Source organism: Euleptes europaea, chromosome 3, assembly GCF_029931775.1.
Source record: "Euleptes europaea isolate rEulEur1 chromosome 3, rEulEur1.hap1, whole genome shotgun sequence".
NCBI lineage: Eukaryota > Metazoa > Chordata > Lepidosauria > Squamata > Sphaerodactylidae > Euleptes > Euleptes europaea.
Genome location: NC_079314.1, coordinates 105,785,185 through 105,801,320, shown reverse-complemented (window position 1 = coordinate 105,801,320; position 16,136 = coordinate 105,785,185). Strand labels below are relative to the sequence as shown.

The following is a 16,136-nucleotide window of genomic DNA, read 5'->3' as shown; positions in this document are numbered from 1 at the left end:
GGCAAAACAGTAAGAAAAGCAACTTAAGAGCAGGCAATCTTTCCTCTACTTCATCATGTTCCAGTTCTTGACAACTTTTCTCTTATTGGCTCTAAAGTTACTATTAACTCCAAAAATTGAAAACCTACAGAAAGAGTTAGTTCCTCTAAGTAAGAATACAGTGATACCAACATTGTTCTGCTGAATACCTGTAGAATGACTCTATGCATAAAACCAGCACACTGTACAGGCATAAAACTACGTTCACAATTAGTGCAAAACATACGAATATTCAGATTCCTATCCAGCCTGTTAATTTGGCTTTGTGAACAGGATGCCATTTAGAGGAACTATTTTGGACTCGCTAATCAGTGTGTGGGGTGCTATGGAAGGTAAAGCATTAGGTGTGACCATATTTAGTACTCTGCTACTAGGCACAGTTCAAGAAGTAAAACTAGAAACTGTTAAAAAGTTGAGCATGAAGAAAGCATCCCACAAATGAGAATGCAAAGATATACACAGGAGATAATAACGGATAAAGAAAGCCAGCTAAAGAAAATAGCGGCCAGCATTTCAGGGCCCATTTGGTAAACAAAAACGCAGCTCACGATATGAAAAAGATACTACACGATAACCTTCCGCATCCTTGCTTATTTGTCATGACCGCTGAAAACAAGGGGCACTCTTCCTCTGTGATAACTTCCCCTTTTAGGGTAAAATATTTGTGCAGACTCAGGCAGCAGATCCTGGCTAGCTAAACGGATGTTGGCCAGTACTGGAGCATGCTCAGCTTCCCCCATCCAACTGGGAAATAAAATAAACCCAAGTGCTCCATCGCCACCACCTTAAGAACCACCATAACTAGTTGTGTCCAAAATACTGCCACTTCCATGTTTACGGGGCTCAGCAAATTTCTGAGCAGACACACCCCAAAAGCCAGCAGGAACGGTAACTGGGAGGCATATTCCAAAGTTAAAAAGGCAGTGAGAAGATGAATGCAGGCATGATTCAGAACTTCTTGAGTGGAAGAGCTGAGATACCAGTTCAGTTTTAGTTTTTTGTTTTTTATAAAAAGGTGCACCAAAAGTTCCTGTTCTGGTCTCTCCCCTCATGCTGTTCTTCATCCTCACGACTCTTTGGGCTGGCTGGACTCGGCCCCTGGGCATGCTGCTCCTGGAGGGCCTTGCATCGGTTCTGGTCATGAAGATTCCTCAAGCGCATTGACAACTTGCTCCAAGATGTCAGGGCAGTTATCGGCTATCTGCTGTAGAATGGCATTGGCAAACTCTTGTAGCTCCGCACTGTCCCTCTCGCCTTTCTCCAGCTCGTCATGAAGCTGCAAGGAAATCAGACACAGAATTCATTGAGCACCAGATGGTGTAAATTAAAGGATTCCATACAGGATGCGGCCCTCAGCCTGGTTCTTCGTTAGGAAAAAAAGGGCAAAAAAGAAAACAAAAACTTTAAAAGAATGACTAAAGGAGGTGGCGGAATACGTGTGAATGAGCAGCCTAAGCCAGATACTTCTATAGTTAGAATGCTACTACTATGAACCACTTTCACTTCTAACATGTTTGAATTTTTAAAAAATGTATTTATTTACTTCATTTGTACCCCGCCTTTCTTCCCAATGGGGCCCCAAAGTGGCTTACACTGTTCTCCTCACCTCCAATAATGCAGCATGTGTATATCCTTTTACCCTTAAGCATACTGTATGTTGCCTCTCAGGCCGACACAGTTTTGCCTTGGTAAATACAGGTTATGCACCTGTGTAACTGACAGCAGGTTAGATCACATTAGCTGTATAAAATATTCTTTTTGGCAATTGTTTTGCTGTCAAGTCACAGATGACATATGGCAGCCTTGCAGGGTTTTCAAGGCAAGAACATAAACATAAGAACATAAGAAAGGCCCTGCTGGATCAGACCAAGGCCCATCAAGTCCAGCAGTCTGTTCACACAGTGGCCAACCAGGTGCCTCTAGGAAGCCCATAAACAAGACGAGTGCAGCAGCACCATTCTGCCTGTGTTCCACCGCACCCAAAATACTAGGCATGCTCCTCTGATACTAGAGAGAATAGGTATGCAGCATGACTAATATCCATTCTAACTTAATATGTCCACTCCCCTCTTAAAGCCCTCCAAGCTGGCAGCCATCACCACATCCTGGGGCAGGGAGTTCCACAATTTAACTAAGCGTTGTGTGAAAAAATACTTCCTTTTATCTGTTTTGAATCTCTCACCCTCCAGCTTTAGCAGATGACCCCGTGTTCTAGTATTATGGGAGAGGGAGAAAAACCTCTCCCTGTCCATTCTCTCCAAACCATGCACAATTTTATAGACCTCTATCATGTCTCCCCTCAACCACCTTCTTTCCAAGCTAAACAGCCCTAAGCGTCTTAACCGCTCCCCATAGGACAGTTGCTCTAGTCCCCTAATCATTTTGGTTGCTCTTTTCTGCACCTTCTCAAGCTCTGTAATATCCTTTTTTAGGTGTGGTGACCAGAACTGTACACAGTATTCCAAGTGTGGTCTCACCATAGATTTGTACAAGGGCAGTATGATATCAGCAGTTTTATTCTCTATTCCTCGTCTAATTATGGCCAGCATGGAATTTGCCTTTTTTACAGCAGCTGCACACTGGGTTGCTATCTTCATTGAGCTATCCACTACCACCCCAAGATCCCTTTCTTGGTCTGTCGCTGCCAGCACAGATCCCATCCGTGTATATGTGAAGTTGGGATTTTTTGTCCCAATATGCATCACTTTACACTTACTCACATTGAATCTCATTTGCCATTCTAATGCCCATTCTTCCAGTACGTAGAGATCCTTCTGGAGCTCTTCACAGTCCGATTTTGTTTTAACCACCCTAAATAATTTGGTGTCATCTGCAAACTTGGCTACTTCACTGTTTAACCCCAAGTCCAGGTTATTGATGAACAGGTTGAAAAGCACCGGTCCCAACACAGATCCATGAGGCACCCCACTGCTCACATCCCGCCATTGGGAGAACTGACCATTGATTCCTACTCTCTGCTTCCTATTTTTCAGCCAGCTTATCCCGTGACTATGAAGTTTGCTTAGCAGTCTTTGGTGGAGGACTTTGTCAAAAGCTTTTTGGAAATCCAAATACACAATATCCACAGGCTCATTCCTGTCCACATGCTTATTGACACTTAAAAAAAACTCTAATAGGTTAGAGAGACAGGACCTACCCTTACAGAAGCCTTGTTGGGTTTTGCCCAGCAGACCTTGCCCTTCTATGTTTGACAATTCTATCTTTAATAATGCTTTTCACTAATTTACCCGGAACAGACGTTAAGCTAACTGGCCTGTAATTTCCTGGGTTCCCCTTGGAACCTTTTTTTTATAAATGGGTGTTACATTGGCCATTCTCCAGTCCTCTGGTACAGAGGCTAATCGAAGGGACATATTACATATCTTTGTTAGAAGTTCAGCAATTTCCCATTTGAGTTCTTGAAGAACTCTAGGATGAATACCGTCTGGTCCCTGTGACTTGTTAGTTTGCAGTTTGCCTAGACATTCTAGGACTTCTTGCCTTGTTACCACTATTTGCCTCAGTTCCTCATTTTCCCCTCTCCAAAATCTCTGTTCAAGAGAAGGAATATGCCCTGTATCTTCAACAGTGAAGACAGATGAGAAGAATTCATTTAGTTTTTCAGCAATCGCTTTATCCTCCCTTAGAGTTCCTTTACTCCCATTGTCATCCCAAGAGACCTTGGGAGAAAAAAAGAAGAGAGAAGAGTATGGTTTTTATATGCTGACTTTCTCTACCACTTAAAGAAGAATCAAACCGGGTTACAATCACCTTCCCTTCCGCTCCCCACAACAGACACCCTGTGAGGTAGGTGAGGCTGAGAGAGCTCTATCAGAGCTGTGACTAGCCCAAGGTCACCCAGCTGGCTTCGTGTGTAGGAGTGGGAAAACAAATCCAGTTCACCAGATAAGCCTCTGCCGCTCATGTGGAGGAGTGGGGAATCAAACCCGGTTCTCCAGATCAGAGTCCACCGCTCCAAACCACCGCTCTTAACCACTACACCACACTGGCTCTCACACTGGGAAATGGTTTGCCATTGCCTGCCTCAGTGTCACAACCCTGGTATTCCTTGGAGGTCTCCTATCCAAATACTAGCCAGGGTCAGGGCTGAGAGAGTATGACTGGCCCAAGGTCACTCACCAAGCTTCCATGGCATGAGTGGGGAGTTGAACCTGGGTTTCCCAGATCCTAGTCTAACATCTTAGCCACTACACCATGCTGGCTCTCAGGCAATATTTGCATTTGTTTATAAATATGTTGTAACATCAGTCTCCATTTAAACAGAGGGTTGGATCCAGCACAGCGTTTCTGAGGGTTCAAGAACGTCTACCTTCAAAGAGTGACTTTTGCGGCTGCCCCCTCCTGAAATTCTGCTCCTGGGGGAGAGGGGACCAGAAGGCATAGGACTGGGCTGCTGTGTGAGGGGAAAGCTGCAAAAGTTGCAATCTGAGGAAACACTGCACTGGATCCAACGCAGTGACTAATTACTGTCTTTCCAAAGAAGAGCAAACCAATTGATACTCCTCCATGATGCTTTACACAAAGAGAAGACGACACAGCGAAACTGTGATTTGCTCCAGATTCAATTATGGGCTGATGAAAACCATTCTCTGTATACCCTGTGTATATATTATGGCCATGCAAAATTGAATACATTTCACAGAATGCATTAGTATTGCACATTACTAGGACAGGAAAAAGAATTAAAAACAAACCCTTTCAAATGCCATTTTTTAAAAAGCTCAAATTTGAAAAAACAACAACTTGTTTTAAACCCTGGGGATAAAAGCAAAAGATGAGATAAAGGAACAGAAATGTATATGGAATTAGTTTACTCTTATCCAATAAATGTTATTGTAAGACATTCTTGGTATTTTGTTCTTAAATAGCTGCTGCTCAGAAACAGTAATATGAGTATGAGAGATCCTAAGGCCAAAAACCACAAATTCCAAATCAATCTAATTCGGAGTAAGTAGCATGTATAGGTGGGGAGAGGGAAAAGGAATTTATCTTTGGATCTGCTTTGAGTCTTACATGATGGGAGTTCCGTTTTAGTGCTCTAAAATTCTCCATGAGGGAATCACTGTGAACACAGTCCCATGGAGAGTAGCATCCATCTGTGTACAACCACCACCACAACAAGGGGCTGCTTCCTAGTAGAGATTCAAGTGAGTATTTGCTTTCTACATGAAAGATTTTTAAAACATTTACATTCCAGTATCACCAACAACTTCCACCTCAAAGTCCCACATTGCAGCACACAGCAATAAAAACAACCAGAAAACAAAATATTTCATAATATCTTAAAGACCATCCCCCCTACCCAAATCCATGTCTAAGGATAGGGAAAAATGGTAGAGAAAGATAAAAGAAATATAAAGAATGTATAATGGGAAGCTCTAAAATGTGTATAAGACAATTCTGTATCTTGAATCCTTGGAGAATATTCTGCCTTCCCTCAGCTGATGGGCGGGGCCGGCGGCAACGTCTTCGGGCCCTGGTTTGTTTGCTGGGCTGAGGTGGGTCGGCAGCGTCAGGCAGTTGCTCCACTAGTCTCCCAGGCTTTCCCCTGGTAAGGAGGTTCCTTGGGCCCCTCTTTCCCCTGGTGGGTGTGCCTGAGAATCTGCATATAAGATGACCCCCAATTTTTGACCAATTTTTTAAAGCAAAAAACACTGTCTTACACACGGAAAAATACGGTATTTATTAACTAATTAAAACATTTCTATCCTGCCTTTCCTCCTGGTTCAAGGTGGCTTACAATAGTTTCCAAGATTTTTGTTCCCAGTTACTACTATGGTGGTGAAAAGTGCTATCAAGTAGCAGCTGACTTACTATGACGAGCACTTCATTTCAATGCCTTATTCAAAAAATGGATATTATCCTAAATGTAAAAACCCAACTTATTACAACTGGATCAGAGGAGACACCAAAGGGCCCTCTAGTTCTTAAGAAAAATGAAGAACAGAAGAATTCTGCAAAAGAAACGAGGAATTATAAAAAGCAATCTACAACAGCCCATTGGATAATAATGGAATTGAAAATGACTGACTCTGACTTTTGCCACCTGGATCTGTCTGATGAACTCTTCAAAGTGACTGATTTCGACTTTTGTTACCTGGATCTGCCTGATGAACTTTTTAACAGCTGTTTGGAGGAATTGAGGAGTAGGAAAACAGGGACTGTCAGAATTTCCCTTTCGGAATTTGGGATGGAAGATAACACAACATGGCTTTACTATGGTCCTTCTGCAGAAGAGTTTTTACCAACAGTCGTTAAGGATGCCCCTCGTCAATTATTGTTAATATTGAAAAGAAAGAAATGTTGGAAATTCAGGATAAAGGGACTAATTTAAAAAGAGTTTCTTTACTGGTTATGATTGAAAAGCAATTGGTTAAAAGGATTGGCTATAATGGAAATAGAATTATATATGATATCAATTTACTAGAAAACAATATATGTTAAATGAGTGTTAGGGAGAAATGGAGGATTTATAAAACAATTAATTTTTAATGGAATATAATTAAATGCTTTTTACGATACTAATCTACTTATATGTAAAAAGATTTACTATTTCTTTTTCTTTTTACTTTTTTAATTATCTCTCCTTTATATGATATTATTAATTATAAAAATCTTTTTTTTCTTTTTTTGTTCTGCTATGGAAAATATAATGATAGGCTTCCTGTTCTAAAAAACCTCCAGACTAACAAAGACAACATTCAACAATAGCCATGCAGATTAGTTTTGGATTACACACATTAACAGATCACTTCAGGATACAATGGTTCCATATTAACATACCATATCCTCATTAGCACATTATCTTGATACTTACAGGACAATGATTAGCACATTACTTTTGCAGGACAATACTCAGCTCAAACCCAACCCCTTTCTGACTATATATTACTCTTCCTACACCCTTGACACTGAGAGACACTGTCCTTCAGTGTTACTACTCTGAAGATGCCTGCCACAGTTGCTGGCGAAACGTCAGGAAAGAAAATTCCAAGACCACGGTTACACAGCCCGGATAACCTACAAGAATCAATAACAAATTTGTTTAAAAAAAAAAGTAGCAGCTGACTTATGGCAACCTTGTAGGGTTTTCAAGGCAAGAGACATTCAGGGGTGGTTTGCCATTGCCTGCCTCTGTGTCACGACCGTGGACTTCCTTAGTGGTCTCCCACCCAAATGCTAACCAGGGCCGACCCTGCTTAGCTTCTGAGATCTGACAAGATCAGACTAGCCTGGTCCATCCACGTCAGGGCAGTCTCAATTATACCATCCCACGATTGTCAACTTTTTTACCACGTATTACATTTAATAAGTTAACAAATGACGGAAATTTATGATTAATGCTGGTATCTTTCTCTGTTACCTCAATGCAAGGAATTCTACCAGAATTCAATATGAAGACATCAAATGTACACCAGACAAGGGGCATTTGAAAAAGTGCATGAAGAAAGATGGGCCTTCAAAGCTTGAATAGAAATTGGGGTTCAGTGAGATGAACTCATCAGAATAGCCAAATACGGAGCTCAGAATTTTTTTCATGCCTTCAGAAGAGTATCTGTACCTCACAAATGAAAATAATTATGGGTTGCACTCAGCCATGGCAAAATTCAAGAGAAAACCAAACAAGTCAGACTAACTGGCTTCAGATCTTGAATTAAGCTCCCTGTAACTCAACTGAGCATGCTTTATAATTGGTTAAATTCACTCTGGAACAGATTACTCAAGGATACCACTGGCTTACACACGTCACCACTGGAATTTCCTACATGAGAATCGCTTCTGGTTTGAATTTGTCTATGGCAGACTTAAGCAGAGTGTGAAGAAGAAATAAATGCATTCTTACTTAATGAGAACCATTTCTCCGTCAAATACAGAAATCATGACAACAGGACATCTGATTCATATGCTGCTACTTTCATGGTGTCATGGAAGATCAGAAGCCTTACCATAATCAGGTGTAAGAAATTCAGTTTGGCCACTTCATGCATGTACGAGCACACAGATACAAAAGACACTGCTGATACATTCCACTACAGCTTACATATACCTTACATAAAATTTGACAGTTTAAAAATATACAGGATATATCATGGCTGCAGATTTTGTGATCTTCTAAGCCAAACATGCTCACCCACCGTATATTGAGGCCTGGCACATGCTTGATAAAACCTCTGTTTTTTTGCACTTCCAGGTAATCAGCAAAAGCAGGAAGGTTGCAGTCCATTGGGGTTTGATAATACTTGGTGTATATGGTTTGGTGGGTCACAAGCTGTGCAAAGCTCATAATATACGGAATACAACAATTCCATCTCCTAAAGAAACAGATCTCCACCCTTAAAGAAACCTATTCTAGATCCAGAAGAACTGAATAACTACTGACAAGCCTCAAATGTATCATTCTTGAGCAAGGTGTTGAACAAGTGGTGGTTCAATTAAGTGGATTTTTTTGGATCCATTCTAATCTGGTTCCAGGCCTAGTTATGGGGCTGAAATGGCCTTGGGCGCCCTGGTGGATGATACGCGCTGGGAAATGGCCAGGAGAGAGGCTGCAGTTTTGCTTTGGTTCTGTCCTTGCCCACAGTTTGGCTAACATGACATGTCTTGCAGAAGTCTGCCTCATTTCTTCCTATTCCAAGCCAATAATGTGTTGAGTCAGTCCGTGCTTAGTCTTAGCCACTCCCAGGTGACCTGCAAATGGGCTTTCATGTACCATTGACAGTAACTGCAATCTGTACTTTTGTGGGACAATCAGTTGGACTCGCCTTTCCCAAATAGCTGCAAACTTTTTTTCTCAGAGACTCTCTGTATATCTTGCCTTCCTTAAATATGAATCTGACAGGTGTTCTACAGACACTACAGGTGGGCCTTCTCTGGCTAGCTTTATTAAGCCTTTTAAAGTTTCATCAGCTTGCTGTTTTGCAATCAGCACACTAGGCGGTGTATTCTCCTCCACCAGCCAGTATGGGTCCCTAGGCAATGCTTGCTCATGGGCTTCTGTGTTGTAATTTCCTTTCCCCACTGAGTTCTCTGTGGCTGCAGGCCTAGTTGTTGACTTTTTATTCAATACATTAATTTGGTTTCTGATCATTACATTGACCTGTTTCACATGTCTAGCCAAATCATTGCCAATCAGAAGTGGAGATGGGATTTCTCCCCTCACCATCATCTTCCAGTCTCCTGACCAGTCCTTGTATGTTACCTCTATGTTGGCTAAGGGCACATTAAAATGAGGCCCTCCCAATCCTTTTATAGCCACTTGCTTTCCAGGTAAATACTGTTCAGGCATCACTAGCTCTGGCTTTATTAGGGTCACTTGAGTTCCCAAATCTCTGCAGTCAAAAACTTTGGTATTGTTCACTTCAGCTGGTTTCATATATTCATTTGTAATCCCTTCAGGCACACACTAGATACACGAGAGGTTTCTACTTCAGAGGGATTTGCTGTTTCTGTCCCCTGGGTGTTTTTAACTGCCTCTATTTGTGTAATTACATTTAGTTTCCTCACAGGTCCTGAATTATTTTTCTTCACTAATTTGGGATAACTGCATCTTACATGCCCTATTTCTAGGGGTGCCAACCTCCAGGTGGTGGTTGGAGAGCTCCTGCTATTACAATTGATCTCCAGGTGACAGAGATCAGTTCAGCTGGAGAAAATGGCCGCTTTGGCAATTGGACTCTATGACATTGAAGTCCCTCCCCAAACCCCACCCTCCTCAGGCTCCACCCCAAAAATCTCCCGACGGTGGCAATGAGGGACCTGGCAACCCTACCTATTTGTCTACAATTAAAACACCTCAGCCCCTCAGGCTCTCCCCTAGTATGAGGAGTCTACTTTGTAGGGTTAGTTTTCTGAGGTTAATTTTTTTCCTGAGGGAGCCAAGCTCTTCCCTGAGGTAAAATACTTCCCCCTCAAATCCTCTCCAGGTAATCCATAATTTCAGCCACTCTCCATACAATCCATCTCTATACAATCTGAGTATGACCCTGTAAAACTGTTCCAGTGCTATTAAATTGACTACCTGATCTCAACTGTTGGCCCCACTGCCAGTCAACCAACAATCTAACAATCTGTCTAAACAACAGGCCAACTGACAATAGCTTTCAACTGATTTTTTCTGAAATTCCCTAAATTCTTTTCTGCTACGCTCAGCAGTTAATCCAAGTCTCTGTCTCACCCTTTCTTTAAAGAGATAATACTCTAGGGACTCTTCATTCCTCACTTCAGAGTAGATATCATTTAACCCACATATTTGTGAATGGATATAAATCATTCTTTCGTTGTCAGCCACTCGAAAATCTTTACAAGCCCTTTCAAGGCTAACCAAAAAAGCTTCAGTATTGTCTCCTTTTTGAAATTCTGGAAATTTATTTTGATCACTGCAGCAAGCTTCACCACCTAGCCTAGTATTCCCCAACTCAGCCCTTAATTTTAATGCTTCCATTTTTTATTTATTTCTATTTCATGCTGTCTTTGGGCTTCCCTCTCTCTTAATTCTATATCTCTTTGTTTTAGTTCTATTTGTCTTTGGGCTTCTCTCTCTTCCCTTTATTACACCATTCTGGTCAACTTTCTGCTTTTAATTTCTCCGGTCCTATTTCTCGCTTTATCTTCCAGATCTCTACTTGATCAACATTCACAATGACCTCGGTTTCCGCGCTAGGCCCCTGTAGCCACAAGCTCAGCTTCAGTCCCCTCAAGTGCTTTTACTTGCTTAGGAGGCATTTTGACAAAACCTTTACCTCACAAATTTTCTTAAATATTTATATTTTTATATTTCATCACCTTGGGCAACAGTTTGTGAAACTTTGTGTCTAAATCCTACCGCCATGTCACCAGTTTGTGGCAAGCCTTTTTGTCCTACTGTGGTAAGCCTTTTTGTCCTAGAGTCTCCTAAGATTTTTGGGATCTAGGTTCATTTTGAACTATAAACCTTCCCCTCCATTTCCAAGTGTTCTACAGGTAGCGAGTGTATAGGCTTTGGGTTTGCTACTGTGAGGTACGTTTTGTGGTGCACAAGGACATTATTGAGAAGAATGATTTATTTAAGAAGAATGATTTATTTACAGGCTGGTTTTAAAGGAACAAACCGCACAGGTCTCCAGGTAAGGACAAAGCAGAAACCTGGCTGAGGCACAAAAAAATTAAACTGGTCATGGCTTCAGAGAGTAGTTAAGACTTTTCTACAATGCTTTCAGGCGCAAGCAGATTTTTACTGACTATCCACTGGGCTGGATCCTCTCTCTCACACAGGATTCCACCCACGCCAGCCTGCCCTTTCCCCAAGAGTCAGACTAAATGGTTCAAGGTCTGCTCATCCCCAGAGACATGCCTAACATCCGAGCACTCTCTTCTCTCCCAGAGATAGAGCGAAACAGCTCTGCCACACGACCAAGGCAGAGCTACCCTTCACTTTGTTTGCCCTTTTTCCTGAGCCAGACCTGAGCTGTCCCTGCACTCTCCCTGAGGCAGAACTCAACCTCCCCACCCCCTTCTCCTGTGTTCCCTCCAACATCTCATCCCCCTTCTCGAAGGGGACCGGATGCTGGAGCGGCACTCCTATAGGCTCATCTGAGTGGCTGATTTCCCCTTCAGGGGCAGGGCAGCCTCCTTTACGTCACACTAGGTTACTAAGAGGACGTTTGACCCGAGCAGAAAGGTAAAACTGTTTAATATTCCAACACAAACACTCAGCGTTGGCAATTCTGCCTGCTACTAACCACATCTCCTATATGTAACATGTCTATACAATTTCTGGAAAATAAGGAAGAAATTCCCATCCCGTAGGCAACAACCTATACATAAATCAGTAATCTCTCTTAACTAAAATACCTTAATCCCTTGGGTATATGGTAGTAATAGGTTATTTTTATTGGGTGAAAAGCCTCGTGATGTTTGTATAGTATTGTATTTTATATTATGTTTTGTTTTGTATCTTAATAAAATGAAATAATTTTAAAAAATAAAATACCTTAATCCCAAATCTAAATCTTATAGCTTTGGAAATTTCACGGTTGGTAAATATTCCCCTACAATGCCCCAGGAGCAAGTAAAATGCTGCCCTTATTGGCATGTAAATGCAGAAAATTACCTAGACCAGCCAGACATCCTTTTCAAAAGTTGCCCCTTGCAGTGAGAAATAGCCAGCCTAGGCTCCCTTCCCTTCTCCAAACTCTGATGAGAATTCCACACATGCCAGTTCATGGAAATGAGCAAGGACAGGACATGGTAAGAGGCCATTTGAGGGTACAGGTGATGACAAGCTCTTAATAGATGTCACAGGAAGAGAAGAAAACCAATGTCTCCAGCAAGCAGTGATTTATATGGCATCTTTGTGCTGTAAAGAATGGGGGCAATCAATGTGTGCATGTCAGGTGGGTAACCACTCACAAGATAGGCTCAGTGGATTTTCGTTCTTCTATGAAACCAGGTTTCCGAAGTTACCTTTAATATGGTTGTGTGTGCGTGTGAAGTGCCGTCAAGTCGCAGCCGACTTATGGTGACCCCTTTTTGAGGTTTTCATGGCAAGAGACTAACAGAGGTGGTTTGCCAGGGCCTTCCTCTGCATAGCAACCCTGGACTTCCTTGGTAGTCTCCCATCCAAATACTAACCAGGGCTGACCCTGCTTAGCTTCTGAGATCTGACGAGATCAGGATAGACTGGACCATCCGGGTCAGGGCTTAATAATATGGTTACAGTAATATTTAAGTATCTTCCACTGATCAAACGTGGAGCAAATAATGCTGTGTTCAGCCACAATACTGCTCTTCCTCACATTTCTAAGGTCAGATGTATACAAACAATGTGACAGCGGCCTCTTAAAATGCCACCATGTAGAGGTTGCTCCATTTGGCAAGCCATGCGTGTGTGCAGTAGATTTGCAAACAACATTGCTTCTGTAATTTCACACTTTTTATTATCTTTTGTTAGGTATTTTATTACAAACTGAGCTCTAAGTACTGCATAGTTTAAAGGGCGGTAAATTGAATCAGCAGATATTTATGACAGAGCTTATATTTCTGTGATTAAAAATATGCTGGTGGCTTGGGTAGGGGAAGCAGAGGCAGAGCTACTGTTAGCCCAGGAAGAACTGCTTCTTGTGGAGAGAGGTGGTGGTCAGAATATGATGCTCCAGGCTTTGCAGGATTGTCAAACAACATTTTCTCATATCTCCCACTATATTCACTCTATGTTAAATTAAATGGGGAAAAAACCCTTTACACTTTTCACCAAAGTGCATCTTTTGTTTGAGTATCTTTAATGTTATGGAGAACTTTTCTTCTCAGTAAATAAGATGTTACTTCACTGCATTACTGAAGTTGTGTAAACAGCGAATGGCCAGTAAAAACAAACAGATGCGCTCCAGACAGGGGAGTATAATGTTTGGAACAGGTATAATGGAGCACAGACCATAAAGAGCCTGGAACAAACAAACAAAGGGGGAATGGAGCTCCCAAGCCCTTTAATCACTATGCTGGCACTTGCATCATTAATCCACCTGCATTTTGGAATAGCTCCACAAAGTCCAAACAAAAATGTTAAAAAGTGCTTTTAGGACTTCAAGTCACAGAAACCTGATATGAGTGACACTTAAAGTTGTCTTTTTCATGATTATGGCAGGAACACAGCACTGGTTCCATTGTAAGAGACAGGTTATTGCCTCCCTGCAATCTGGAGAAGAATCTGCTGAAATTCTGAATAGCTGTCAGATGAACAAGACAATTTAACGAATTTCATGCAAACCAAAGATACTAACTCTTGGAAACAAACAAAACAATTACTCCCACATGCGGTTTCTCTTATATACAAAGAGTGCACTTAGAATTTTCACAAGCAATACATTATCCAACAGTTCTCAATGACAGAATACACAAATAACACAAGAAAGGTGGGATATAAATATAGTCCTAAATAGATCAATTTAGGAGATTCTTGGAACGTTTTTAATACACAGCATATCATCAAAGGGCAATTAACTTCTTTGACCAGTTGCTGCATTCTAAACCACAGTTTTAAACACTACATGATGATAGTGTGTGTGTGTGTGTGAGAGAGAGAGAGAGAGAGAGAGAGAGAGAGAGAGAGAGAGAGAGAGAGAATGAATGAATGAATGAATGAAATGCATCCATACATATTTATGAGCTTCTTCTGATGTTAGTATGTTTACTTTTGGGAAAGCACCTGCACGATACTTTCTTGATAAAAACTATGGTATCAGTACTTACACCTGGATACTGACTCAGACTATGGCGGGACTTCCACCATGGAAAGGAAATATGAAAGAGAGAGGAACATTGTCAGATGACACTCTGTGGACTTTGACTTCTGGGTGTGGAGGCTTGCAAAATACACAAGCCCCTGAGATACATATTTATAAATTAAATATTGTACAGGAATATACTACCTTGAAAACAAAATCTCTGGATTTTGTTATGAACATGAGAACTTGTTAATTAAGGTATATAGATGGTACTACTTCCAGTTAATTAATTGATGATTCTGAGACATTAAAGTTACACAGCAACTCTTACAGCTCATTCCGGGGGGTGGGGTGAACCACAGTGGCTGGGACGGTGCAGCTGAGAAGCCTCCTCAGAGGCTTCCCGGCCACTGCAGAGGGGAAAAAAGCCTTTCCCCCAAAATAAAAACAGGAAAAAAGGCTTTTCCCCCCATAGGGGAAAGCAAGCCTAAAGGCAGCTCCGCCCCCCATAACGCCCTGGGAACACCTCTTGGGATGCTGGTGTGGGGATTTGCACCTGGAGAACGCTTGTGGAAGGCCCCACCAGCACCCAAGCCCCACCCTGTGGCGTGGCATCCCGGGGCCAGCAGGGATGCCCTCTGTGGCGGCGTAAGTGCCTGTTATCTTGGGATAACTTACTCTGCCGTGGGGTCATATTGGCTCCTAAGCCTTCAGGAATGCTCGGTTAGACTATAGAGCATAATGCCAACACTGCAAGCTCGAGAGCTTCCACAGGTTTATTTTTACCTCTGTTCTGAAAAGAGAAATAAAAGGGCTGCATCAGCCACAGGAGATTAAAAAAATAAATAAGGCCAAAGCCAATGGCGGAAAATAGGTAAAAATATTTTTTATTACTCAGTTAAAATTCCCTACATATTTCGGCCAAAAGGCTTCTTCAGGGGAATCTGTTAGTCTTGCAGTACTCTTCTTTGAAAAACCACTGCAGCACTAACAGATTCCCCTGAAGAAGTCTTTTGGGAGAAACACGTAGGGAATTTTAACTGAGTAATAACAATTTTTTTTTTTACCTATTTATCTATTTTCCACCATTGGCCTTGGCCTTATTTTTTATTACCTCAGTTCTGAGCAGATAAGAGCAAAAAAAAAAAAGAAAAAAAGAAAAACTACTGAGCAAACCACTGTCTTTTTAAATCTTTTTAAAAAAACTGTTTGTCAGATATTAAATGCTTTTCTACAGCTTCTCCCTTCATCAACTCAGTTACCCATCAGAACCCCATGAAACTAAGAGGGACCAAAAGATTCATGTCATTGTTCCCAGGCAGAAATAATGTATAAGGCTATTTCTGAAATTCTTACCCTGTAAATTTCCTCCCAGGTTTAGTAATTCTGTGCGGCCTTCTCCTTGTTACAGAGTGGCACTAATGTGTTTACTTTGTGCAGTTGTTCCAGTTTAGATCTGTGTTATTTGGAAAGACAGCTGCACATGTACAGTTTGCCATCGCAGCATCATTGTACTGCTTTTATATATATATATATGTGTGTGTGTGTGTGTGTGTGTGTGTGTGTGTTAATAGAATGTCCTGGCAAGTTAGTGCAGATCCCACTATGGTTTGTTTTCCATTCATTTAAAGGAAGTGATTAATCTGAAAGCAAAACAATGTGCAGTTGCACTGAACTTGGTTTAACCCAAGTGCATAAAAAACCCCATGGAGTAAACTGGTCAAATGTTGTATCCAGTCTTTAGGAAGCTTTCTTTCTGACCTAAAAGAGCAAGGGTCATTGGCAGCTATTTCTTCCATCTTGAGCTGCTTGCAAAAACTGGATTCTAGAAGTACTACAATAAGAGCACGTAGAGTGTGCTCACCTCTATATCAAGGT

The 16,136-nt window shown here is 41.6% G+C and overlaps 1 protein-coding gene across 5 annotated transcripts in view; it reads right to left on the bottom strand.

Annotated features, from left to right (window-relative positions):
- Positions 1–1,176: 1,176 nt before the first annotated feature.
- Positions 1,177–16,136, bottom strand: part of ERC1 (ELKS/RAB6-interacting/CAST family member 1) — a 228,298-nt gene continuing 213,338 nt past the window's right edge. For all 5 annotated transcript variants that reach the window (XM_056847361.1, XM_056847362.1, XM_056847363.1 and 2 more), the window contains one exon: positions 1,177–1,315. In XM_056847361.1, coding sequence (XP_056703339.1) covers positions 1,178–1,315 — 138 coding nt within the window. In that variant the 3' untranslated portion in view covers position 1,177. The remainder of the gene's footprint in view (positions 1,316–16,136) is intronic.